At 39.8% G+C, this 25,157-nt stretch overlaps 3 protein-coding genes across 3 annotated transcripts in view; 1 reads left to right on the top strand and 2 right to left on the bottom strand.

Annotated features, from left to right (window-relative positions):
• Window positions 1-12,703, bottom strand: part of LOC136429251 (patched domain-containing protein 3-like) — a 30,843-nt gene extending 18,140 nt beyond the window's left edge. The window contains exons 1-13 of the mRNA XM_066419114.1: window positions 12,497-12,703; window positions 10,549-10,795; window positions 9,839-9,909; window positions 9,195-9,279; window positions 8,095-8,250; window positions 7,403-7,503; window positions 6,793-6,913; window positions 6,392-6,515; window positions 5,491-5,663; window positions 2,102-2,218; window positions 1,513-1,647; window positions 917-1,054; window positions 673-712 (exon numbers count right to left, since the gene is read on the bottom strand). Of these exons, the coding sequence (XP_066275211.1) occupies window positions 673-712; window positions 917-1,054; window positions 1,513-1,647; window positions 2,102-2,218; window positions 5,491-5,663; window positions 6,392-6,515; window positions 6,793-6,913; window positions 7,403-7,503; window positions 8,095-8,250; window positions 9,195-9,279; window positions 9,839-9,909; window positions 10,549-10,795; window positions 12,497-12,615 (1,627 nt within the window). The 5' untranslated portion in view covers window positions 12,616-12,703. The remainder of the gene's footprint in view (window positions 1-672; window positions 713-916; window positions 1,055-1,512; window positions 1,648-2,101; window positions 2,219-5,490; window positions 5,664-6,391; window positions 6,516-6,792; window positions 6,914-7,402; window positions 7,504-8,094; window positions 8,251-9,194; window positions 9,280-9,838; window positions 9,910-10,548; window positions 10,796-12,496) is intronic.
• Window positions 12,704-15,780: 3,077 nt separating this feature from the next.
• On the top strand, window positions 15,781-22,146 carry LOC136429866 (UDP-glucuronosyltransferase 2C1-like). The gene is made up of 4 exons (XM_066419945.1): window positions 15,781-16,704; window positions 17,304-17,523; window positions 18,530-18,749; window positions 20,597-22,146. The coding sequence occupies exons 1-4, from the start codon at window positions 15,841-15,843 to the stop codon at window positions 20,877-20,879; spliced, it is 1,587 nt and encodes a 528-aa protein (XP_066276042.1). The 5' UTR covers window positions 15,781-15,840; the 3' UTR covers window positions 20,880-22,146.
• LOC136429867 (cytochrome P450 2J1-like) lies at window positions 22,136-24,386 on the bottom strand. Its single transcript, XM_066419946.1, has 2 exons — window positions 23,460-24,386; window positions 22,136-23,160 (listed from the first exon to the last, which is right to left on the bottom strand). The coding sequence occupies exons 1-2, from the start codon at window positions 24,325-24,327 to the stop codon at window positions 22,982-22,984; spliced, it is 1,047 nt and encodes a 348-aa protein (XP_066276043.1). The 5' UTR covers window positions 24,328-24,386; the 3' UTR covers window positions 22,136-22,981.
• Window positions 24,387-25,157: the final 771 nt, after the last annotated feature.

Raw genomic sequence — 25,157 nt, 5'->3', positions numbered from 1 at the left:
AGACATTTGTGTTTGGATAGTGCTCAGCACCAGATACATGTATGTTTGTTTGCTTCTTGTGCTTGTATTGTGCACGGAACCAGGCCTAGGGACAAACACGTTTACTAATTTGTAAATATTTTCGGGACCAGATATCGAGGTGTTTATATGAGCGCTGATGTTATTTCTCACTAGTGACAGGTCATTACCGGTGGGGATAATTTTCAGCAGCGGCATATCTGGACAGATTTATTTGATTCACTCGCATCGGGATGGACCCCTACTTTGTTGTGTAATTAGTTTTGTAACGTGTTCGAGGTGTGGCTGTCCACTAACATGGGACCTCCACTTAACTTTATGTCCGAGGGACTTCCTTAGTCGAAGGTAGGTACACTTTTACACATGAGTCGAATGAGATTGGTCTGAAGTGCTTTTCCAAAGGGCAAAACATCGAAACATGTCAGGAACTCATTACCTTGAGCTTCCCACTCAAAAGTCCAGCGTGTCACTAGATTGTGAAACTTACTGTTGTATTATGTGTTGTTGCTATCTTAAACTTCTTATTTCCTTAACAAGTATTCTTTTAGAATCATTTACAGCTCTTATATGATACATCAAGGTGGTAAGAAATGTCCCTGATATCATTATAGACGGAAATTATTAACATTAGCTTTGAAAAAGAAATGAACATACCGATGTAGATGTAAACTGGTTCTCCATCATCAAAGGAGTACTATAATGGTAGATGGAGGAAAAATAGTACAGTTAGAATAAGAATGTATGCAACCTTAGGCCTTTGGTCACTTTGACAGTCAGTAGCATACGCAGTGGTAGATGTTCAGCTCATAGACGTCGGTTTGAATCCAGTACCTCTCAAATGCAAAGCTACAACTCTACCTACCAAGCTATAGAACTGCTTAGTATTGTTGATACGTACCGCTTCCGTTTTCTCCCAATACCGGCGAAGGTAAGAATCTGGGGCTAAGGCCCATGAGGGCCGAAAGTTTTGTTTCAGATTGATGAACCCCCAAATGCTGACTCCCAGTATGGCGAACACAGCGAGTAGTGTCACGATCTGTGGATTAACATAAGTTCACATCAAAGCTAGACGTCTGAAAATGTTGTTGTTGTTTTGTTTTCGTTTTCATAGACATGTGAAAAATGTTGCCGCCAATCTTCAGGACTTGATATAAAGCAAATTTAACGCAACACAATGCGAACTTCATTTCATTCAAAATGCAACACAACACGGCACAACACAAGTATCTGTTCATCAAAACTATTAATCCGTTCAAAGAAACACGCCAAAGTGTTATGTTGTAACATTCCTTACGAGTACCGTATGTTACGCCTTCCTATAATACATAGCAATGCGTCGAAGAAAAAAAAATTAGCTTAAACATTTTGACAGTTATTAATGTAGAAATTTTTCATAGTAGGTAGGAAGGTGTGCCTGAACAACGAGACGTTCTATTTTCCGAACCTAAACTTGCTTTTTTGCATATTCACTGAGAAAGAGCCGGAAGAACAGACCTTGCCAGGGATGGTCAACAGGCTCGGGGCGTAGACATTTTGAAAGAAAAGTTGCATATGATCTTTCTGCGAACACTTGGTTGGCAAGTAGTCGGGACTGTGTTTGTAGCAACAGCAGATTGCATTTCGAAGATTCTAGATTTAAAAACAAATCAGTACATAAATCCATGGAGAATGTCGTATGACCAGTCAACCACTTATCGGATCTGAAATGTAAAATGAGAGTGTCTGTAACTAGTTTTATCAGGTTTGTAAGTCACTGGATAATATTTAACTAAGTATCATTGTATATATGTAAATACAGTACGTTTATGATTGCACTGTGTTTATGTATATCTATAGCTGATACGTTGCGTTTTGGGACAACAACTGTTAGCACCGAAACCTAGCTGCATTACTCACAAGAACAGGCCAGTATTGCCCTGAGAAAGGTAACAGACAGAAAAACGTTGGTTTTGGAATTGTTGTAACACTTTCTTGTGGGCAAATACATTTGTTATCAAGAGAATAGCATGCATTTTTCAACTTTGCCCTGTTGCAAAATACGGCAGAGTTTCAGGCTAGAACGGCGAGATTCTGATATCCTTACCTCCCACCGCTGAAAGTCAAGGCACACCACGGCGAAGAACAGTGTACATGAGTACACAAACGCCAGGAAAACGCTGACGGCCGCGTAGATACAGAACGACTGCAGGGCTGGCAGGATCTGTTGTATGTGATGTTAGAATGTATTCAATAACTAAACAAAGCATGTCTCTATGACATAATGTATACCTTTTATGCCTAAGAGACATTATTGCCTACCAAGAGGTATCTAACAAGAAGGGAAATAAAACGTACTGCCACGGCTATATGTAAGTGGTGATCAACATTTTAAAACTATTTTGACACATTGCAACTTAGGTGTCAGGCCACGTGGTTAATGGTTGGAATGTGTCTACTTATTGTTGGACCTCCCATGGAAGCTGTGACTGGTTACTATTACGCATGCGTGGAACATTCCACGCATACCAACCCAGGCATATGGGATTGACGGAATTCCACAAAGGTCGCTGGGAAGCTATCAGCCAATCAGGTTACTCGCTACTTGAGGTTCAGAACAAAATAATGGTGTTTGTGCCAAATAAGCCTAGCCTATTAATTATTTATGAGTAACTGTCAGTAACGTCACCAATACCTTAAAAACCTTAGGCCAGAAGAGCATGGTCGATGCTGGAGGCATTGTTGCCGAGCGATTCAACCCTGCTACAGGAGGGTGCCTATTCTAAGCACGTCACACACATAACAAGATTGGCAATGGAAAAAAGACATTGCCATGGCGACGGTTGTTGTTGTGGGTGATGTGCAAATGCATCAAGTCTATGGCACTGTATATTGGTGTTGTTCATACTGAATGTCCAAACAAGTGGATAATGACGATGGTCTATATCGACTTGCACTTGATCGATGAATGATTGGCTTTTGGCAGACCAGCATTTATTCATGAGACAAGCTATGTGGGAATGGAGTATCCAAGAGTTTTTTTGTATTGTCACAAAGTATGCTGGAAAAGAAAGTCAAATAGTCATGTGCAAGGTATACAAATGGTAGAACTTTTATTAGAAATATTAATGTTCCAAGTCTGTAAGAACATCTTCGTAGAAAGATCAATAGGAACTATAAATGTTGTGACAGATTTTGTGTAATAGCTTTAGCTGCCAGGTACCTTGATGATTATAATTTATGTGTCAAGTGGTTTACATATTTTCGGTGTATATGTATAATGACCCCCCCCCCCGTCAATACGTACCCAAAGTACTAGTAGTATGTCTTGGGTACTATATAATTACTCTTTTGGGATTAGAAATATAAACTCTAAGTCAGTAAGAACATCTTAGAACACAATATATAACAGGGAACGTGTATTTGTGTCTCATATACTCCCATACATGTATATGCGCCTTTATTTAGATATAAATGTACGAAAAGAACTTCCGGAGCATTTCCAATGGTTACTGCAAATGCAGCAAACTTAAACCCCCGCGAAACTGTTTGACCATCTATGACTGTAGCGCTGATATTGTTTCAAACGCGAAGTTAAAACCCCCGCGAACACTCCATTTTATCCCTACCATGAAATGAAAACCATGCAAACTTTTAAGTTTAAAAATGCATTTACAGTATTAGCCATAAGGATGATCGCATTGTTAACGGAATCAGGAATGTGTACCTGTTGGAATGTAACCTCCTGCTTTAGTTGCTGAATTGATACAAAATGCAAAAATTCTACTGCAATCTCTGGAAAAATCTGCATCCTAGTGGGATTTATTGTAATGAATCAAATACAAAATACATTAGGAACATTTCTGGAACACTTTAATTTGAATCAGATCCCTGTCTGGGACACTCATTCAAGGAGTAGATAATTTCAAATATCTTGGTTCTTACATCATGTGCTCGAAGACAGACTTCGAAACTAGAAAAGCCCTAGCATGGGAAGCAAGCAACAAATAGGACAAAATCTGGAGATCTAACATTTCTAACAAACTGAAGGTACAAGTTTCTCTTACCCTTGTGGAACCGATACTACTCTACGGTGCAGAAACTTGGACGCTTACCTGTTAGCTCAAAAACAGGACAGGATGGGACCTACACAAAGCTTCTGCACAGGGCACAGAACACTTCTTGGACACAACATGTTACTCTAAAAAAAATTTATGGAAGTCTTCCACGGCTGTCTCAAGAGCTCACCCACCATCATGACCATCGAGTAACATATGCTGGGCATTGCTGTAGTTTCAAAGGGCTGTGGAAATTTCAGCATGTTGGAAACTTGGCCTGCTTTGGACTCTGACCCAGCTGGGCTGTGGAATTTTCAGCATGTTGGAAACCTGGCCTGCTTTGGACTCTGACCCAGCTGGGCTGTGGAATTTTCGGCATGTTGGAAACCTAGCCTGTTTTGGACTCTGACCCAGCTGGGCTGTGGAATTTTCAGCATGTTGGAAATCTGGCCTGCTTTGGACTCTGACCCAGCTGGGCTGTGGAATTTTCAGCATGTTGGAAACCTGGCCTGCTTTGGACTCTGACCCAGCTGGGCTGTGGAATTTTCGGCATGTTGGAAACCTGGCCTGCTTTGGACTCTGACCCGGCTGGGCTGTGGAATTTTCGGCATGTTGGAAACCTAGCCTGTTTTGGACTCTGACCGGGCTGGGCTGTGGAATTTTCGGCATGTTGGAAACCTGGCCTGCTTTGGACTCTGACCCGGCTGGGCTGTGGAATTTTCAGCATGTTGGAAACCTGGCCTGCTTTGGACTCTGACCCGGCTGGGCTGTGGAATTTTCAGCATGTTGGAAACCTGGCCTGCTTTGGACTCTAACCCGGCTGGGCTGTGGAATTTTTAGCATGTTGGAAACCTGGCCTGCTTTGGGTTTTGACCAATGAGCTGTGGAATTTTCAATATGTTGGAAACCTGACTTGCTTTGGACTTTGACCACTGGGCTCTGCTATACAAGCGCATTACAAACAATACAAGCACATAGAATCAATTAAAACTTCTCAATATAGACTGGGATTTATCTTATCCGTTGGTAGTTTGATATCGTGACGTCTCTGCAGAGCACCACATATGAATGAGAAAGAACTGAATTTGTGTGTTCTTCGGAAACATATCAGTGTACTATCCCAGACTGCATGGATTACCTACTTTGACAACATGCCAGTGTAATCTCAGGGGGCCTAGATGACCTACATACCTACATACCAGAAGGTGCATTGATGACCGACATTCCACCATTCCTGGACCTGAGGTCATGGGGGGCTAACATCCTAACATACCAATAGACTACAAATGCCTGTGGAAAAATTCCTATTAAATGTTTCAGGCGACATACCGTATACCGTTTGACAAATGCCTGTACAATTTCTAGAATTCTTACAGACTGCACACAATACTGTAACCATTTGGCTCGCCCCTGAGGCGTCGCCAAAAATTATGCCTACCGTGGAGGCTCCGACGCCAAACGCCACCACGTCCGTCATGGAGGTGACGGTGATGGAGACGCCCGCGTGTTTGAGCGCCAGCGCCGCCTGCTCGCGTCTGTCCCGCTTCCTGTCCGCCGGGGAAAGGTTGTTCCAGGCAGTCACGATAACGAACATGTCGTCAACACCGATACCTATAACAACATTGATCAACATTAACAGCAGATATGGGCCCCTGAAGGATTCATTCATGGGTTACAAAATACATTGGTAGTAGATGTAAGAAAATAACACCTGGGCCCTACATGGCCAAGAACCGCTCGACAGAGGAAAACTTGGAGTCTGACAAGGGAGGGGTTCCTCCAAAGGAGTGATGATACCCTGGAATGATGATGACATGGGCGCGTTTATAGCTGAAGCTGCAGGAAATGCACGAATGCTATTTATTCTACATTGATTAACTCTACATAGTAAGAAAAATTGCCAACAACCTCAGATCTAACCTCACGATCCCCTTTAATGGTATCTGAAAACTATACGGAGCTGCACCCCCACAACAGAAACTCTGCTAGCTTGTAATTACGACCGAAGCACTCAAAACCCAAGACAATGCACCTCCGACATAGCGCTTTGCCGAAATTTACCTGTTAATCTTTTCAGATTCTAACAAGTTTCGACCATTTTGAAGCTTTAGATCATATTGGTTGTCTCTTACTGCTGTAATCACATGTTCATTCACACGAGATTGTCACGTCAATTTGTTGGCAGCAGAACTTCCCGTTTTTGCATCTATATCTCGTGTTCTGTACACCATTCTTTGATATTAGTAGGTCGTTTGTGCCAGAAAGACGTAACTTAAGTTGGTGACCCTTATCAGCTTTTTTAACGATCAGGGGTGTTTGTTTGAAGAAAAGTCACATACCAAGGATGAGGAAAGGCAGGATTGTGTGAAGCGGCCCATATGCAGCTCCTACCGCCGAGCAGACTCCAATGGACCCGGCGACTGCCAGCCCCACGCAGACCATGCCAGTCAACGACACGTAGATCTTGAAAAAAATCGATTCCTGCAGTCACTTCACTATGACGTAATCTAGCCTCTACGTTATTGGTGTTGTGAAGATATTTTTCTCTTCGACGCACATTATTTTTGACTTTTGCTTTTTCATGGAGGACGGTGGGGGGGGGGGGGGTGATGTACACACGATGCTTTTCAGATTTGTTGGACCTGGAGCTGGGTCAAGTGACACGAGCAGTGAATTCAAGATGGTGACACCAGATGTATGATACCCTCTATGTAGTGCCCAAATGATTCTAATCAAATACCTTTTGCCCAGTGCAATTAAACTGGCCCAACGACAGGGTCGCATAACCGAGCAAGATGACGTATCCGATCGCCAACAGGTTCAGGTTCTTCTCGATAGTTCCCCGTGATTCGTCGATCCAGCTGACGATAAAATAATACTTTGTAATGGAAAGAAGGACGAATGAAATTACCTAGAAACGCTCATAGAATTTAGGAATACAGTATCCTAAAAATGCTTTTAATTGAATAAAAAATCCCGAAAGAGACGAGGAGGCCTACCAAACACAACCTGAGAAAAAGCAGTAACTAGTGACCTAAAATTGAGTTGAGACAACCTAATGAGGTAACATAATAATTGTATCAAGTGCAAATTCATGCAATCGGGATTGCACGGGAATATAAAGATACCATGCCATAAATGGTAAGTTATGTCTATTGTATAGATATATAAATATGTTTCTACGTACAAGAATGGAGGTTTGACGCATTGACTAATGAAAAGTGGGTTTGCGATTTATTAAAACATGGTCCAGCCGAAGAATCGGTGGGAGAAGAAACAAAGAAAGAGGATGAGTAATAAATAGAATTTGAAAGAAAAAAAGGAGAAAAGTTTAAACTTGCTCTATGCACCTTTGTTCTGCAGAATAGGGTGTCACGGTGATCCAATCTGACCTCACTGTCAGGGCTACTTCCAGAAATTCCGTCTCCCAATCAAGTCTGATATCATCAACCTGTAACGCAACACAACATGTGCGTGCTTTCAGTTACGTGCAGTGCCAAAATGTTTTTCCTTCTTATTTTTGTTTTCTCGTTTTTTTTTCTGATGAAAGAACGATTTTCTTACATAAAGAAAATTCGAGAAAAATCAAGAAACACTCAGCAAAATCCATGAATGCCAATTCTTGCATGAGGCTTTATTTTTGTCTTCCCTAAGTGAAGAAAATGTGTCTAGTATAACGCTCACCTACAAGAATGTTATATTTCAGTCAAATTTCACACAAGATTTGTTTCTTGTTTTGTCAAATTGAGTAGTGCATAGAATATACCCATTAGATAATTTTGAATTTTTTCTGTAGGTTCTACGAGTACAACATACATCGATATGGATCTGTATGTATGGCAAAAATTGGGTAGTTTATTGTTTGATGCATATATAGATGTGTGATAGCGCGCGGGTCAAAGCCTGTTGTCATTACATGTTTATTTGAAATGTATTTTGGTGAAGTGGGTATTTTTTTAGTTTGTCCTTTTCTTTAGCGTTTTTTTTTTTAATTTTGTTTTGCCTTATACGATTATTGTATATCATAGCCAGATGATCTTACCCATTCTCCCTGTCTTTCGACGCTCTGATCCTTCACAGCGTACAGCATAGTTGTGGCCTTGGCGCCGGAAATTTTGCCTTCGGAGTCCCGCAGGAGTTTCCCTAGCACGGCCTCAACATCGTACGGTCGGAACGTCAGGGGACTAGAGGAAATATACTTCGATAAAGGTGGTATCGGTGTTCATGAGTTCTGCAAGCAAATGTCTGTAAGGATCAGGCAATGCGGTCAGGATCAACACGTCGATTTGGCTCATATTGTGCACAGTAATAGCATAGCCCACAACCCCTCAAAATAGCTTTCTTTCCTTAAAGAAAAAAAACAATCGTTGCCATGGCAACAGCCTAAGCATGTTTTGGGGCCAATTTGACAACAATCAAGAGCATAGAAATTGGCAAAGTTTAGGACGCAATCACCATATAACAAAATGAATCCTAAACTTTGCAAGGATTCATGTGATAAATATTCTATGTATCGTTATATGTAATAAATTTCAAGCTGAAATATTTTACACTTTGAGACTTATAGCTCCTCATATTTAGGCAAAAAACTAATTTATTCAGCTTCAAAACATCGAATTGTTTTCAGGTTGATCAAGAGCTGAAACTCATTTTACATCAACTTCACACCTCTTTGTACAAGTTTAGGGATTGATTTGATGATATCTTTTGTATTTTTCGATACCTTAAAGCATTCAGTGGTGATTTTATATTGCGTCCTAAACTTTGTCAATAGCCATGCTGATGACGAGCAATAATCTGTCAAAATTGCCCCAAAATTTGCCTGGACTGTTGTAATGGCAACGATGATTTTTGGCAGAAAGAAAGCTATTTCTAGGGGTTGTGTGCTAAGTACTATTACTGTGCAAAATATGAGCAACATCGATGTTTTGACCCTGGACATTGTTTGATACTTTCAGATATTTACTTTAAATCATTCGTAAAGGTTCATTCAAAACGTGCTTTAATATGTGCTTATAGATAAGACTTTCTGTTGTTACAGAATGACACCGAAAATATCCTTTTTCTAGTCCAATGTTGCTGCATAATATCTAGAATGCAAGCGTACCTTATGAGATTGTTTTCGTTGATTTTGTCCAGGACGTCCTGCTTAGACAGGCTGTCGATGGTAGTCTTGTTGAAACTCCACAATTCCAGTAAACTACTAGACCAGCATCTAGGACCAATGCTGTAAAAAATGCAATACAATGTACAAACACTTTAAGAGAATGTATCCCAACTGCTTTCACCTAGCCTGAAAGGTTTTGTCTTCGTGACTTCGGTAGTGCATCAGGTTTTGCTTGTCTGTTTCTGGTTTTACGGCATAACTAAGTCAAAAAGGTTGTAATGGATTGCAATGGTATTTAGCTTGTCGATAGGTGTCATACAAAAAAATAGCTTAGTGGTCAGTTTTGCGTGTTGTTGAAGCGGGAAGTCTGACTTTAATATTATGTTTGGAGCATGCTATCAGCGTGCTTTTGAGTAGCAGATAGCTTTTAGTCTCGGGAAGAAGTTTTACTTACTTTTTCCTGGGCCAACAATCTTCTTTTCTTGAATCTTTTTTTTTTTCAATTTGTTCTCTTTTTTTTGTATTGCCAAGTATTGACATCTGGTTTAATCTATGAGGGTGCTGATGCGCATTCTCTATTGAAATATGATCACGGCAGCATGTTTCCATCGACTGTAAAACAACTTTGAACACGTTAGTGTCCATTTTGCACGGCATAAATAAGCGAGGTTTGGCTTACCGGTAGCATATCGATGTCCAGTTTGTGGCGTCCGTTGATACATTCTTGACTGATGTGTCCAAGGAAAGCATCTGTTAAAAATGGGACATTTTTTAATACTGATAACAGGTATCATAGCGCTTTGAAAGTGGACGTAAAGTCATAGTTAAGAGCTAGAAATGCCCACATGTTCTCCACTATTTGCTAAAAGATGTCATTGCAGGTGAAACTTACCGTGTATGCCAGGCAACTTTACATTTTTAAGCGTCAGGGTGAGGATCATGAGGACACACTCTTTAGTACTATGAATAATAGTCTCTATTTAAAGTTTACAGAGTAACATTACATCAATATGTAGATCGCAGGTACAATTTGTAACGACTTTCAAATTCACTAATAAAACTAAAGGGAAGTGTCCCAACATCGACCGTACAATAAAACCAAATGGAACTTTAAAAAAATAATGATGATAAGCACGGAGATATGATACAAACAACGGGCTACTGCGTGTTGCTATCACAGCTAAGGCCTATTTACAAACCTAGTCGGGCACATTACTTCCGGGTACAAACAGATGATGACTTCCAATGCCTGGACAACATAGAGCCTTACTCTTAAATATCCAGAATTTGTGCAACTAAGCACAATACAACAACATTTCGCTCGCCCCTGAGACGTCACAAAAAAATGTATTTTTGAGTCGCAATTTACTAAATAACGGTTTGCCTTACAGCTTGCAGCACCGAGGGCTCGAGAACGTTGTCGGCTTCAATCAGCAGGAACTGGAAGCGGAATTTCGCCGGAAATTTCTCGTTGATCCAGTTCCGGTGCACGATGACCTGTGACCCGTACGGGACCCACAACTTCTCATCCCGCCTTTCCTCTTGGAACTTGACCATCCCGACACTCAAGTAGCCGCTAAAGAGCAGGGTCAGCAGGATGGTCAGCCATGGGTGTTCGGACACCAGCTTACCTAATCTGTCAACAGGAAGTAAATACAATAAAGTGGGGCCACGTGACTATAAAATCGCGTAGAAAATGAAAATGGCGAACGCATAAGACACACACCTGGTTTTGGTTACACATTTCTACAGAGAATGCTAACACTACCAATGCTGCAAGTGCACAGAGTATGAGGTGTTATGACAATCCTATCATAAAAATAAATTTCCATGAAATGAGAATCTTTTAATCAGCTGAATGATTTCTACCTATCTCTATCTTATTGCCTTTTGTTATTTATTAGACTTTTGATTGATTTGCTGTTGATTATATTTTTTGGATTTGAGAGCAACATATTATGATTCATCTTATCTTGGGTCTACCATTCCAACTTTAATAAGCTTTTTACAAGCACATTTTGGAGAATCATTTGAAAATTCAGAAACCATTTTTCTGTCCAAATACAGACCTTTTTTTCATTTGCTGCATTTGTTAGCATTTAAACATGTCGTTGCCTGTTAGAGCACAGCGATTTTCTCCTTTGTCAGACTTTTTCATTAGACTTCAGGTGGAACGGTTTGAGTCGACGGTATTGCACTTGTTCCCTTTGAAAAGTTTGATTCCATTTAAAATTTGTCACCATTTAAACAGATTTGTTAACGTTGACTTTTAGTTTGAATGCTTCTTGGCAACTAATGCTTTTCCTTCACATTAAATGTTTTGAAATTGTTGCAAACACTTACTGTCCGGGGCTGCAATGGCCCCTCACAAGCGTGATTCAATCAGGCTATTACTATATTATCTATTTATTGATTTGATTCGTTTACTACCGTGAAGATGTTTTTTGTTAATGTCCTTATGTAAATCAAACAATGAGGGTCTATTTGAGTCTTATTCCTCTAATCCCCTTGGCAGTTACCTGGTATAGTGACCCAGATCTTGTATTGACAGACCTTAGCAGTGGCACAGGAAAAGTATTGTACCATGAAAAATGGGTAAAAAATGCCACCATGTAATGCAAATGATCATTTCATAATACCACATCTTTTTCACTGCACCAAACTTTTTCTACACTACCGAGATATAGTCGCCGTGATTAAAGGCTCCCATTGACTGAGAGGTAGTAGCCATGTTGTGATAATAAAAGAAATTGTTACTGGTAGAGAATATACCAAACATCTTAGCACACCTATACCTTAGGGAAACGCCATACTTATCTTAAGGAACGTTCAAGATTCTCCTACGGAATCTTGTTTTTTTTTCTAAATTTTATTTCACGGTTTGTTTTGTTGTAGCAAACTGCAAGCCAGTCTTTTATGCTGCCTGATTTAATCGTTGTTCGTGTAACACAGCCTGGATTTCGTGTTGCCTACAAAATTGCAAGTTGTTCAAATCTTTAACATCAATTCTGAAAACTCTTCCAGCAAATTGCAGGCTTGTATCTGGAGCTACGTGTGTCCGACTAGTATTGACAAGATGATAAGTTGGTTCTTGAATCTTTGCAAATTTTCTTAAAGGTTACTGTAAGGGTACTGCAGAAATGTTCGCGGTGGTTTTATGTTCGGGGTTTTTTGCGGCGACCGTTTCACTGCAAACTTAAATCCACTAACATTTTTGTCCAATACTGCAGCAGTATGTGACTATAACGCTGCCGGGAACTTAAAGCCACCGCAAACACTCCATTTTTGCCTTAGTGCGAAATAAAAACCACATGAAATGCATTTACAGTATTCTTACCTGTAGAAGAAGCCTTCTAGCACTGACACCAACACGTTACTGCACCTCTTGATACAGTTCAGCCTCTTTGCGTCTCCTTGTCCGTCGCGGTCACTTGGGTCGTCTGATTTGGCGGCCATTTGTTTCGGTTGTCCTAGCAAGACAGATGGTCTGATCGAAGCGAACTATGCTAGGGATTAGGACGCACTATCAGAGTACAGGCAGGCTTCACGAATACTACACAGTGCTAAAGAAAATCCACAACAATAGTAAGATGGTATTGAGCTGCAAGGGAAATTTCAAAGCAAAAACAAAATAGATATTTGCGCAGTGATAGAATTATGTAAGTAAATGATAAAAACATCCTGTCAAAAACTGGCGTTCTAGAGGTGAGCGTTTAAAAGTCCATGTCCCCCCCCCCCAAAAAAAGATGACGAACTATATATCTGACCCAGGTACATCTTATCTCGATTCTTTATATGAATTTTATTTTTTCCTCACACAAAGCTTCTACTCCAGACACAGAGATTTTTCTTCATAATTTACTATAGATAGCTATGGTCACTTTTACTTGTACGCCATTCTATTTTTATAAAGTGAGTATTGTAAGGTTTGTTTTGTTTAGCTTATGTATGTATCTTATATTGATTTTAGATTACGTTTAAATGTGTATAATACTGCAATTCAGCTAATGAAGCCTGTTACTGTATGTTGTGTCCTACAATGACCACTCATTAATGCTCTGCAAATTTGGTGGTCACATATCATGTCGTTGAGAAGGTAAGGTTGGCTGTCAAGCTCTGTGGAACACATTTCATTAGGTATTGCCATTTACAGCATGCAGTGTTCGCCTTTTAAGGCAAATACATGTAATACAAGTGGGATGCATTGCCTAAATTTTTTAGGAAATTACAGTTTAATGACAATTTTGGGAAACGGATTCTAATACGATTTCACAATGACCTCGTGTTACATGCCGATCATACCACAATGACTGGTGATTTCGTTGTAACATTGGTATAACATTGTTAAGAACCTCCCACCGCCCAACATTCAGGCCTCTTGAATCCTTAAAGGCAACCAAATTAAAGCAATATTAGACCAAAAAATGGAGATTAAAAAAATGCTAAAATCTTTATGGTATTGACATTTACATTGTTCAACACATTTGCGTAATAACTTTATACTTTAAGGATTCTAAAACGGAGCAAAATAGTGATTTTTCGTATCCTAATACTGCACGGGTTTTCTTTAAAAACCCGATCAGATCTAATTACTCTGAGGACTAACTGACAGGAGAAGTAGAGGTTACGGATGCTGATAGGGAACATTACCGTTTAGTTTGGTTTTGCTAGGAATGATACTAGAACCCGTACTCTGTAAATTCGCTTACCTGTCTGAGAAAACACTGAGTTCTGCTCCGGCATTAACAATCCCTTCAGCTTAATTTTCACCCACTTGGTACCAGGTGAAATAGTGGAATGCCACAGTGTTAATCCGTTTACATGGGTGCGGCAGCAAACCCAAATGAGATATGTTTAATTTCCAAGCAGACGCATCACATTTTCCCCTCCATTCTTCGTTAACTGGGATATTTAGGGGTAACGATACAAAATTAAAGATAAATTTCGCAAAATGCAAACCATATGACCTTGCCAGCACTCAGATTTGAGACATCTGTTGTTTTTAAAGTGTTGTTCCGACGTCCTTGGGCAGAGATTTGGATCTCGAGAGTCAAGAATTCCCCTCCCCTCAGGCGATGGAAAAAACCCGTTGGACTGGTCTTCGCGTCTCTGGTTGAGCAGCCACACGTCGCAGTCAGCCCCACCCAGGGCAGTTCAGATTTTTTTTTTAGCACCGAGGGGAGTCACTTGAAGAACTGAATCATATCACTAGGTGCACAAATATTCTTGCATTAAGAAGAATGTCACTTCTGATTCTACGGGATCCACGAAGATAAGGTAAGAGAAAAAGCATGTACATTTTTGAGATTTAGTCCACCATTTTCAACTGAGTTGTATAATGTTTTTCTGCTTATTCATTCTGGTCCACCATTCCAAATAAAGGAAAAGAATGTCCTTTCATTTCGTTAGAAAATATCTATCTGGATTAGGGAGAATCTGAAAGAGATGCGTAAACTAAGGGATTATTATAGAATTCATAATTGTAATTTTTCCAAGCAAAGACAAAATGTTTCCTTTCCATGGATATAAAAGTCTGTCTATCTTAGTCAAGCGAGGCTAAAAAAAAGTCCACAACATTTTGGAATATATAGCCTTTTGGAATATATATCCCTAACATATTAACCTCTCCATCTAGCAATTGAATATTTAGGTAGATGGGCGGGTGGGCAATATGAAATTACCGTTCTTAAAGATCCGATTCTAACTACTTTACATTTTTCAAAGTTTAAAGAAATGCCAGAAATCAATGAAAAATATTCTAAATCTTCAAGGAGAGCATCAAACGATTTTAAATTAGGGGCAAAGGTGAAATTCATATCATCTGCATATTGTAATATTATGGTGAATTTTTTCCACAAAAGTGGAAAGACCAATCAGCTTTTGATTGTAACGAATTCGTATGGCTAGCATTTCAACTGCAATGATGAGCAAATATGGACGAAGATGACAACCTTGTCTGACACCACGGTATAATGTGATATTTATCCATTATCTAAAACCGAACTTGTGATGTTAGTATATAGTGTTTTAACCCGGGATATAAACTGTGGGCCAAAATCTTTTTTTTTAAATCCGGCGCTTTTATGATAAAATCCCATTGTATGGTGTCGAAAGATTTTTTAGTATCCGAAACGAAAATCAGGCCAGGGTTTTCGTCCTTTTTATAGTAATCTAACAAATCTAATATCCATCTTTAGTTATATTATCCCCATGCCTCAATGAATGTCCCTTTTACAAACCCTATCTGGTCTTTGTGAATTACATCAGTTATACTAAGTAACTGTTCTTACTCTAAGGGCTAATCATTTTGATAAAACAAAAACACAACAAAGCAGTGTTAATGGTCTCCAATTATCCAAAATGCTGGGATCTTTATATTGACCGCCTTTCCTCTTTTTCAACAGTAAAGAAATGATCCCTTGCTTTTGAGTTTTAGACCCAAAAAAATTTGAAAGTGAGTGATTAAAACAATTTAGCATAGTGGTTTGAAATGCAGATGGGTTTTTTTTTAAATCATTGTAATCATTCTTGATATAAGGACCTTAACATAGATTGCATTAAAACTGTACATCATCGTTATCATAATCCACTGTACATGTTTTTGCAGTTGCATATGTGAGGAACATCTTTGACCTTTATCCGCGTTCATCAAAAAGATTGCGGAATACCAGACCTAACAACATGGGAGTTGAATCGAAGTCTTTTAGTCTTCTGTTCGTTTTTCTGTGTCTTCTGATTCGGTATGGAAGCCGGGGAGAGAACGTTCTGTTAGTACCCACACCATGCGCTGAGAGCCACTGGTTCACGTTAGCGAAGGTCGGACAAGCTTTAGTCAGCAGGGGTCATGTCGTCACGGCCGTTGTACCAGAAGACATCGCAGAGAAACGACGTGCGGAGAGGCCCGACTTCAAGTTTGAGACATTCCATGACCAAGGAACCAGTGCATTGGGGAATGGAGAGGTTGACCGCAACCATTCAAATATGACACAGAGGTCGGTCTACGGATATGTAAAAGCTGGTATCGATATATCCAATTTGATAACGAAACACTGTGACCTTCTACTAGGGGACATTGACATGATGAGTCGGTTGAAAGCAGTACAATACAGTGTTATTGTTTTCGACTCCTGCATTCCGATTGGCGCCATACTTGCAGCACATTTGGACGCCAGAGTCCCTTATATCGCCATCAACCGTGGTGATAATTATTTTTTCGACATGACGTCTACAGGTGTTCCGCTCGGTTTGTCTTATATGCCATTTATTGGGTTTGATTTTACCGACCACATGACGTTTGTACAGCGAGTACAGAACGTCGTCTTCTTTACTCTTGCTCCCATGATGGCGGATTGGCTTGCGAGTAACACTTATGACGGACTGGTCCGCAAGTATGTAAATGAAAAAGAAACCATCCAGAGCGTCGTGTCCAAGACGGACTTGTGGCTGCGTCAATTCGACCACATTCTGGACTTCCCAGGTCCCTCCATGCCCAACATGGTTCAGATCGGTGGATTACACATCGGTGCAGTCTCTCCACTACCTAAAGTAAGTTTAATTACATTGTTGATTCTGATTGTATATATATTCATACGCTTTTCAGCCATGTTAGCATCCAATGTTAAATCAAAGCACATTATGAAAAATTCTGAACTGAAACAAAGACCCTCCAGACCCTTTCGTCCATTTTTTGACGCGCACTATACCGGGGTGTGCACCAGAAACGGAATTTGCCCAGTACCAAATTTCAGGTCGCAAAAGTAATATATCTCCCTTATAGTTATATAGCTATACAAAGCTTAAAGCCAAAGAAAAACGTGCGACAGATTGATACTGTTGCTAGACTGAACTAAATAGTTTTAAGACATGCGACCTTGCTGTAATTTCTGTCATTTTCGTATCAAAGGTTTCGATTTTAATACTATTTTCTCAAAAATAATATCTACGACTGCGCAACATTCTCCTTTCTGCCTGATACTGAAACAAATAAGAAATTGGGTGCAAAACGGCTACTTCATAGAATTCAGAGTGCTAAGGGTTAAAACATCGCTTCACGGTTGATCGTTACTATTGACTAATAACATCACACTCAGTTATGACATTTTGACTTGATCAGAGGTTAAATATGCGTGATTTTTTATGCCTAGGTATTAGAGTCGTTCTACCAGAGTGCTGGGGACGATGGGGTGATAGTTGTCAGCTTTGGAACAGTTGTGAAAGCAATGTCGTCGAAGAGGAGAGAAATCTTTACTGCAGCTTTCGCCCGACTCCGACAGAAGGTGGTGTGGCGGTACGTGGGAGAGAAGCCCAACGGTCTGAGCAATAACATCAAAATGCTGGCCTGGCTGCCGCAAAACGACTTGCTAGGTAGGTAAAAAAATTCTTTTGTTTATGCTTTGGATAGTTGCATTTTGCTTTGATATTTCTTTATGGCATTCTCTATGACATAGGACTCTCAAACACGTGACATACTTTTTTTAGGTAACCGAGAAAGAGAGGAATATCGATAGATATCAATTTTGCAAATGAACACCTAATTTGTATAATCAATGGCAAAATACTATAACTTCATTATGATTAATTATGGAGATTTCATTATTGCAGCATCAAGTAGATGTGGACATAATTACAAATAAATCATGCAAATGAGGGCCTTTGCTACTTTTATTGTCTAGTCCTTCAGAGAAGGTATGCAGAGAAAGGAAATAGATACTTAGTCAATTGGGCGTCAGAAGGATGACGACCACGGAGACGTTTCCATTGGTAGAATAATAGAACATTTCTCAAAAAAAAAGGTTCAAACGAACCGTTCATTTTGCATAAAGAGGGAGATGGATTGAAATATGGTATATATGCTCACAAGTGTGACCTTTCTATATTGAATATTACGATCATCTGATTACGAAGTTTGATTAATAATCTAAAAATGATACAGTAGGCATGGTTCACACAGAGGGGAAAATCATTATTGGTCTATCAGTAAGATGTCAACATGTAATTAAAAGAAAAGAAATATGAAATTGTACTATTTTAGTTTCAGTACGTAATATGTACGTAATTCCCCAAAGATGTCTAAGGAAATGACTGTATGTAAATTATTGCAATGCGAGTCGATGCAAATCAGGGTGAGGACAACAACAATGTTAAAAAGTATCGCTTACAGTGCAAATTGTGCTTTCTTTCTGTTGTTCGATTTGCTAGTTTCCTAAAGTATTCAAGTGATTCCAAAATGATGTCTACGTCTAACTAAATGACTGTATGTGGGTCATTTCTATGCGAGTCGATGAAATTTAGAGTTAGAACAACAACAATGTCACAAAGTATTACTTACTGTGCAAATTGCACTTTGTTTGCGTTGTTCGATTTGCTAAAGGTCATCCCAAAACCAGAGTCTTCATCACGCACGCTGGGTCCAGCGGTGTGTACGAGGCCTTGCATCACGGCGTGCCCATGGTTTGTCTGCCACTGACTGCGGATCAACCTGGGAACGCCGCTCGGGTCGTGGCCAGGGGACTGGGGGTGAAATTAGACTTGAGCACAGTCACGACGGACCAGTTGTACCAGGCCATTGTTCATATTCTCACCAACAACAGGTAACGCGTTACTGCTTATGCTACAGAAATGATGCACAGTACATCGAACAAATTTTGCTTCAGCTTCGAGGTGTTTATAAAGCAAAACTGATTACAGAGTGAGTAGAAATCCGTACAAAATTGTTTAGTGGACATTGATGATTTTTCCGTATTACGCCTAATGATGATGACGCCTGATATTTATCTTCGCCGAGTACTATAGTAATCGGGGTAGTTTATGTTTTCGGTTGAGCCAGCTGTTTGGTGGGTCTGTATGTATGTCAAGAGCATAACTCAAGAAACCTTTGATGAATCTTTTGATTTTTGGTAGGTGTGTAGTGGTTGTGCTAAGGAAGGTCAAGTTCAAAAATGGTTTACCTTGCGTTTTTCAACAGTACTGCAGCGGAATTTTATTTTTGTGCGTTTGTATGTAGGCAAAAAAAGTGACGGAAACGTTGATGGATCTTCATGATTATTTGCAGGTGTGTAGATGTTGTGAAAACTGAGGTCAAGTTTAAAAATGGTTCTCCTGGAATTTTCCGTCGGTACTACAGCGGGCTTTGTGTGGATGTGTATTTGTATGTGGAGTCTTGTGGACAACATAACTCAAGGAGCTGTTGATGGATCTGTATGATATTTAGTGAATGGGTAGGGTTTACGGAAAGGAAGGTCAAGTTCGATAATGGGCCTTCTAACGGGTACCTAAGGTACTGTAGCGGAGCTTCAAAATTTAGTGGCATATTTTCTGAAAGTGCTATGGTCATGATATTTGTGTGGTAAATAGTTCATGCCACAAGAAGTAAGTTCTGTAAGTTTGGACCCTTAGCGGCTTGTTTAGAACTGCAGTGGGTGTTTTTGTTTTGACATTCGGACACGTATTACCTGAGTAGGGGTGAAGAGATTGTCGTGAAGTTTTGTATGTAGAGAGCTCAGATGGTGCTTTACACAATCGATGTCTAATTATAGAAAACAGAAGCTAATCTGCATAATTAGTAAGGATAATTGTAAATCCATCACATTCCATAATGGGACATGTGACAGTGTTCCTGAAACAGGCCAGCAGAAGGCCCTGCCTAGAAGTATAAATAAACAGATGGGGTACATAAATAAACAAATGGGGCAGTCTCACTACAATTCAAGCAGATGTGTGGGTCCGGTTGGTTTTTAAAGTGTTCAGTTTCGGCATTTTTGTCCAACACACGGTTGGAGACATAACGGAAAGGGAACAAAATAGAAAGCCTAACAAAACACCTAAAAACATGTGAATAACCAGCCCGGACCCACTCCTCTGCTCAGAGAGTTCACTGCACCAAAACTGCACCACTTCTAGGTATTACCTAGCACCGTATGGAAAAGTGACATGTACTATGTCTTGCAAAATGTGTATGATATGGAATAAAGATTTATTCTAGTCATATATATTGACTGTACCATCTAATTATAACTTTCAATTTTTTTTGATGACCAGTTATAACATATATCAAACACACTATACACATATACTATTCCTGTACCACCAAATGATTTTTATCCCTATCTAGACTGGACTCACCCCCCCCCCCCTTAACTTTCAAACGGTATGGTGTATGATCAAGTTTGCAGGGGGTGATAAGGATGTAAATATTAATCACTCTCCACAATAAGTCTTGATTATTTGGCGAAGATAATGTGTTCGTGGAACTCTAGTTATAGTATAAGATCCAAACTTAAGCGTTGGTATTTATGACAACATGCCTTCCTGTATACGTATATATTTGTCGTGCTATTTTCGTTACTTCAACCAATGATCAAATGGTCGTCATTTTTCCCTTGAAGCTTATTATGGTATATCAATTTATATGTTTTTATTACTTTACACCTCTCTAAAGCTACCATGAGAACGCAGCTCGCCTGTCCCGTCTGTACCGTGACCAGCCCCAGTCGCCCATGGAGCGGGCCGTCTGGTGGATAGAACACGCCATCAAACATGGCCGACTAACCCATCTCCGCGCACGCGCCGTGGATCTGCCGTGGTACCAGTACTACCTGCTGGACGTGGCTGCGTTCCTGCTGGCCGTCTGCTCAGCTGCTATTGGAACCGTGTGGTGCAGCTGTTTTCTCGTCTGTAGGAAAATTTGCTACAAAAATGGCGGCAAGCTTAAGTCTCAGTAGACATATAGATTACTTCGCTTGCCTCGTTTTCAGTCTGGTATTTCTATATGCTACCTGCACCAAGGTTAGGAATTAAAGGCAGGCTATACTTTTAAAAAGTTTCGACCTACATTTTAGTAGTCCAGAGGTCAAGTTTGTGTCCTTTTGTTGACAGAATTATCTTTCTATGGATACGACGTTTACATATATATGCTCAATTCAGCAAACTACTGCCATCAATAGATTATAGCGCACTAAAGACACGCCGTGTACAACAACAGCTGATGCAGTTGTTTTTTCAATGTGTTTGATTCACATATGTTAATGAGTATCAGGCAAAAAGGACGATCCCACGTGTTAAGTGGATTAAGAAAATGAATGGGAACAATACTAGTTTGTGATCTATCAGTTACGAGAAACTGAAAATATGTGAATGAATGTGTGGACCACATCGAATATGCTTAAGTTGTTTTTTTAATGTGAAACTGACATAGACCTTTGTGGCAGCAAAGAACATAATGTACTGTCTTAAAGTTGGTATAGGTTTACACTATTTGAAAGGGATGATAATAGAGTACTCCTTTGAATAATATAAAGTTCACAGTGTAGAAGGTAGTGTTTAGTTGCTTCACTATGATAACCACATTTACATGTTGTATAAAAAATACAATGGTGTTGAAATAAATGGTGGTTTGACTCAAGTTTAGAAGAAGCCTTGTCAGATAAGTCTCAGATTGTGATAGCTATGAGAGAAATTGGAGTGTTTTCTAGGTCTGTTGAGTAGTGTATCTAACATAATTAAAAATGCTGATCGTGAGAGAAGATTGGACATTAGAGGGCAGTCCATTCCACAAGTATAGTTGAGTGTAAGAAGGATATTTCAAAATACTTTTCAGTTTCACAAATAATGGAGGTGAAACCTGACATTCCAAAGGGGCTTCATCTATGAAAATGGAAGGCTTTATTTCCTAATTTTTAAGTCGAAAAAGGGAATAAAATGTTTTTCCTTTATTGTTTTGGGACTTTTTAATTGCTCTTTAATTATACATTTCCCGTCATTTTTGTCCAATGGATTCAACCCTACCCCGACCCCATCTATACATATCATGTCTGTGTTCAGGTCATTATTCTCTGTGTACTGTACTAAAGATAATGGTAAGATATATTGTAACTAAGTTTCTCAAAGGTCACTATTCTTTCCACACAACAGCCAAGACCATACACAACATACTATTACAGTATATAGTATTCATACAATTATTGAAATAGAGTCGGACTTGCAGGTGACATGTTTAATATCATTCCACCCTACATGTACAAAGCAGAAATACCAGCCAAGTAGTGCCAGTCTTCCGAATAATGTTATAATAGTTTACAGTTTGCTAACAATACACAAATAACTTGATGTATTCTTGAATGATTTTAATCACCAAGGACCTAGCTACTACTGAAATGCAATATTCTTACATATAGAGTATCAATACTTTTCATTTATTACAAAGGTATTGATCTTGCGATGCACATAACATGATGATGTGAGAGTATTATTTCATTTTTGGTTAGTTAGAGCTAACATATTCTTACTCCCACAAATGTTTGATCACAACAATAAACAGGATAATATTATGGATTGAGTAACACCAGTACCATGATCTACACACGGATGTTTCACAACGTCCTGTTTGCTATAATTATCCTATAACATAAAATGATATCAATAGAGCTGTTAGAACCAGTGATGGATTGACTCAGTATCAGTACAAATCTGTTCAGCAAAAGTACAAAATAAAGTAATCTTTCCATGTATTGTTGCTAAATGATAACTTGCGGTTAATACATTTCTGATTACTCCTCACAACGTTTTCATCTATATTAATCGAATCAAAAAACGATTAGGAGTTTTCTTAGATACATGCGAATTAGTTAATGCTCTTAACATACGTGTTAGATATTGTTTAATGATTACTCATAGTTCAAACTCAATTAAGATTTGTGCTAGTTGCGATTTTTCTACCAATAAGCTATTGATTACGAAGGTCTGCCCGGCACATGTACCCGTTAATCAGAATGTACTTAAGAGGACCAAGTGTATTAGACGGAAGGATGCCTGTAGTCGTACTTAACTACTCCCGAATGATTGCGACGAGGTCGTACGGGCGGGGAGAAAGAAAGGCATTACAGATGCCGTGGAGATCAGGCACTGCGCCCACTGGCAACTTGAAAGTGAACTGTTGTAGCGTGCTGGCGAGGAAGAGGAATAACTCCATCTTGGCCATGTGCTCACCCAAACACCTGCGATGTCCTACAGCAGGGGGAATTAAAAAAATCGTTTTTCTTGTATTTGTTTGATCTGGTGTGGTTACCTATTTTTTTTCATTTCTATTCTAGCCCCGGTTCGATCCTCCTTTCATTTGATCGGGAAGCTACCATAGGAGCGAGCCGTAACTATTATAATAGAATGGTAACCACGCAATATATAATCCCTTTTTCTTTCAACGGGTGATTAAACAAAAAAATGGGTAGATGCATTTTCATATGTAAGATTTATAAGCCGTTTTCGATGATCCATGCTCAAGGTAATGCAATTGGATTCAATGTTACCTGCAGAAAACGGCATGAAGGCGTCATGTGCCAGTAGTTGTCCACTCTCGTCCAGGAACCTGGTCGGATCGAACTTGTCTGGATCAGGCCAGCGTGCCGGGTCCATGTGGAGGGCCCACAGGTTGAAGAACACGGTTGTGCCTGCAGGAATGTCGTATCCAAGCAGATTTGTGTCGTCGGAAGTGCAATGTGGAAGGATTGGCCCTATGTGGCGGATCCGCATGATCTCCATGATGGTGGCTGAAGTGTAAGGCATGTTGGTCTTGTCGTTGAAGGCCGGAGGACGATACCTCCCGACAACCTCGTCCAACTCGGCTTGTATCTTTTCCTGTACGTCAGGATATGCCATGAGGTACAAAAGGCCCCAGAGTAAGGTATTGGATGTTGTCTCTGTTCCCGCGGAAAACAAAGCAGAGGGTAAACTCAGAAGAGTCGCGTCAGACAGAAAGCCTGGATTCTCCTGTTTCGTCTTGTTGAAAGCGTCAATAATGTCTCGGACATCGCCTTGTGGTGTAATTCCGTGCTGATCAATGTACTCTCTGCTGTGGTTGAAGACCTCCTCTGATAGATTCATCCATTCTTGGTGCGCTTTTCTGAAGCCCGGAAAGAAGCGAAGCGCAGGGAAGAAGTTCAAGACGCTGAATTCATAGAATAACATATTGAGACGTTCAGAAATTTCTTGCAAACGAACAAACTTTGGGTCTCCATACTCATACCTCTTCCCCCACGTCATGGAACAGATGATGTTGGACACAGAATTTTCCAGAAGATTCTTGATGTCGACAGGGTTCCCCCCTAGAAGTCGCAGTGCGCTGCAGAAGTGACAAAACTCCTCCTGGATCTTCTCTTCTAAAATGACAGTCCCCATACCAAGGAACCGAAGTGTTGATATGGTGAAGCGATGAAGCGCCTTCCAATGGTCACCGTACGGAGACCACAATGGCCCTGAAATAGAATAGTACTTTGAGTACTTGTAAATGTATATCATTCACCAAGGTTATGGCATATAACCGTGGTCACTGCAAGAGCTAAAAGACATTTACAGTCTTCAAAACATGATATCGGGACCCTAGCACAGCAATTTGGGCCTCGGAACGTCTCAAAATGTCATTCGACACAGCGATGGTCTATTCATCATTAATATCTTTGCCAAGAACGTTATGTTTTTGGTAGCGTTTTAAGATTTAGTACTTCATGCAATGTGTGGCTTAACCCTATATAGACTGGACTTTTGGGGTTGCTTTGGGCCGCGAAGGGGACTCGCCCCCTTATCAGTAGGATGTATGATCACCAAATTTTGCAGTGGAGGATGTAAATGTGAATCTTAATCACTCCTGTAATTCTTTTATCGTTGCATTGCAATTTGACGTAATCATAATACATATATCTGATTTTATTGGCTAGAACCTTCTAAATAGGAAATTTTCCTTTACAACCTAAAGGCATTAAACTATGATTTAAGAAAAAGGTGTCTTGCTGATGTTTAAATGATGAACAGAAATTAGTAAATATTGTAACATGTACCCTTCAGAAACCCGTTGCCATGGACAAACAAACAAAACTTATACTATTATTATAAAATTGTAGTACCCCCTGCCCTTATCTGTTATTCCACACTGGTATGAAAAATGCATGCAAAGTGCGTACGAACTCATTCATTGAGGGTTTAGATTATCGAGAACTAATATATTCAGACTT

The sequence above is a fragment of the Branchiostoma lanceolatum genome, chromosome 3 (genome assembly GCF_035083965.1).
Source record: "Branchiostoma lanceolatum isolate klBraLanc5 chromosome 3, klBraLanc5.hap2, whole genome shotgun sequence".
In the NCBI taxonomy this organism is placed as follows: Eukaryota; Metazoa; Chordata; class Leptocardii; order Amphioxiformes; family Branchiostomatidae; genus Branchiostoma; species Branchiostoma lanceolatum.
Note: the sequence above shows the minus strand (reverse complement) of the source record. Positions and strands in the feature narration are given on the sequence as shown.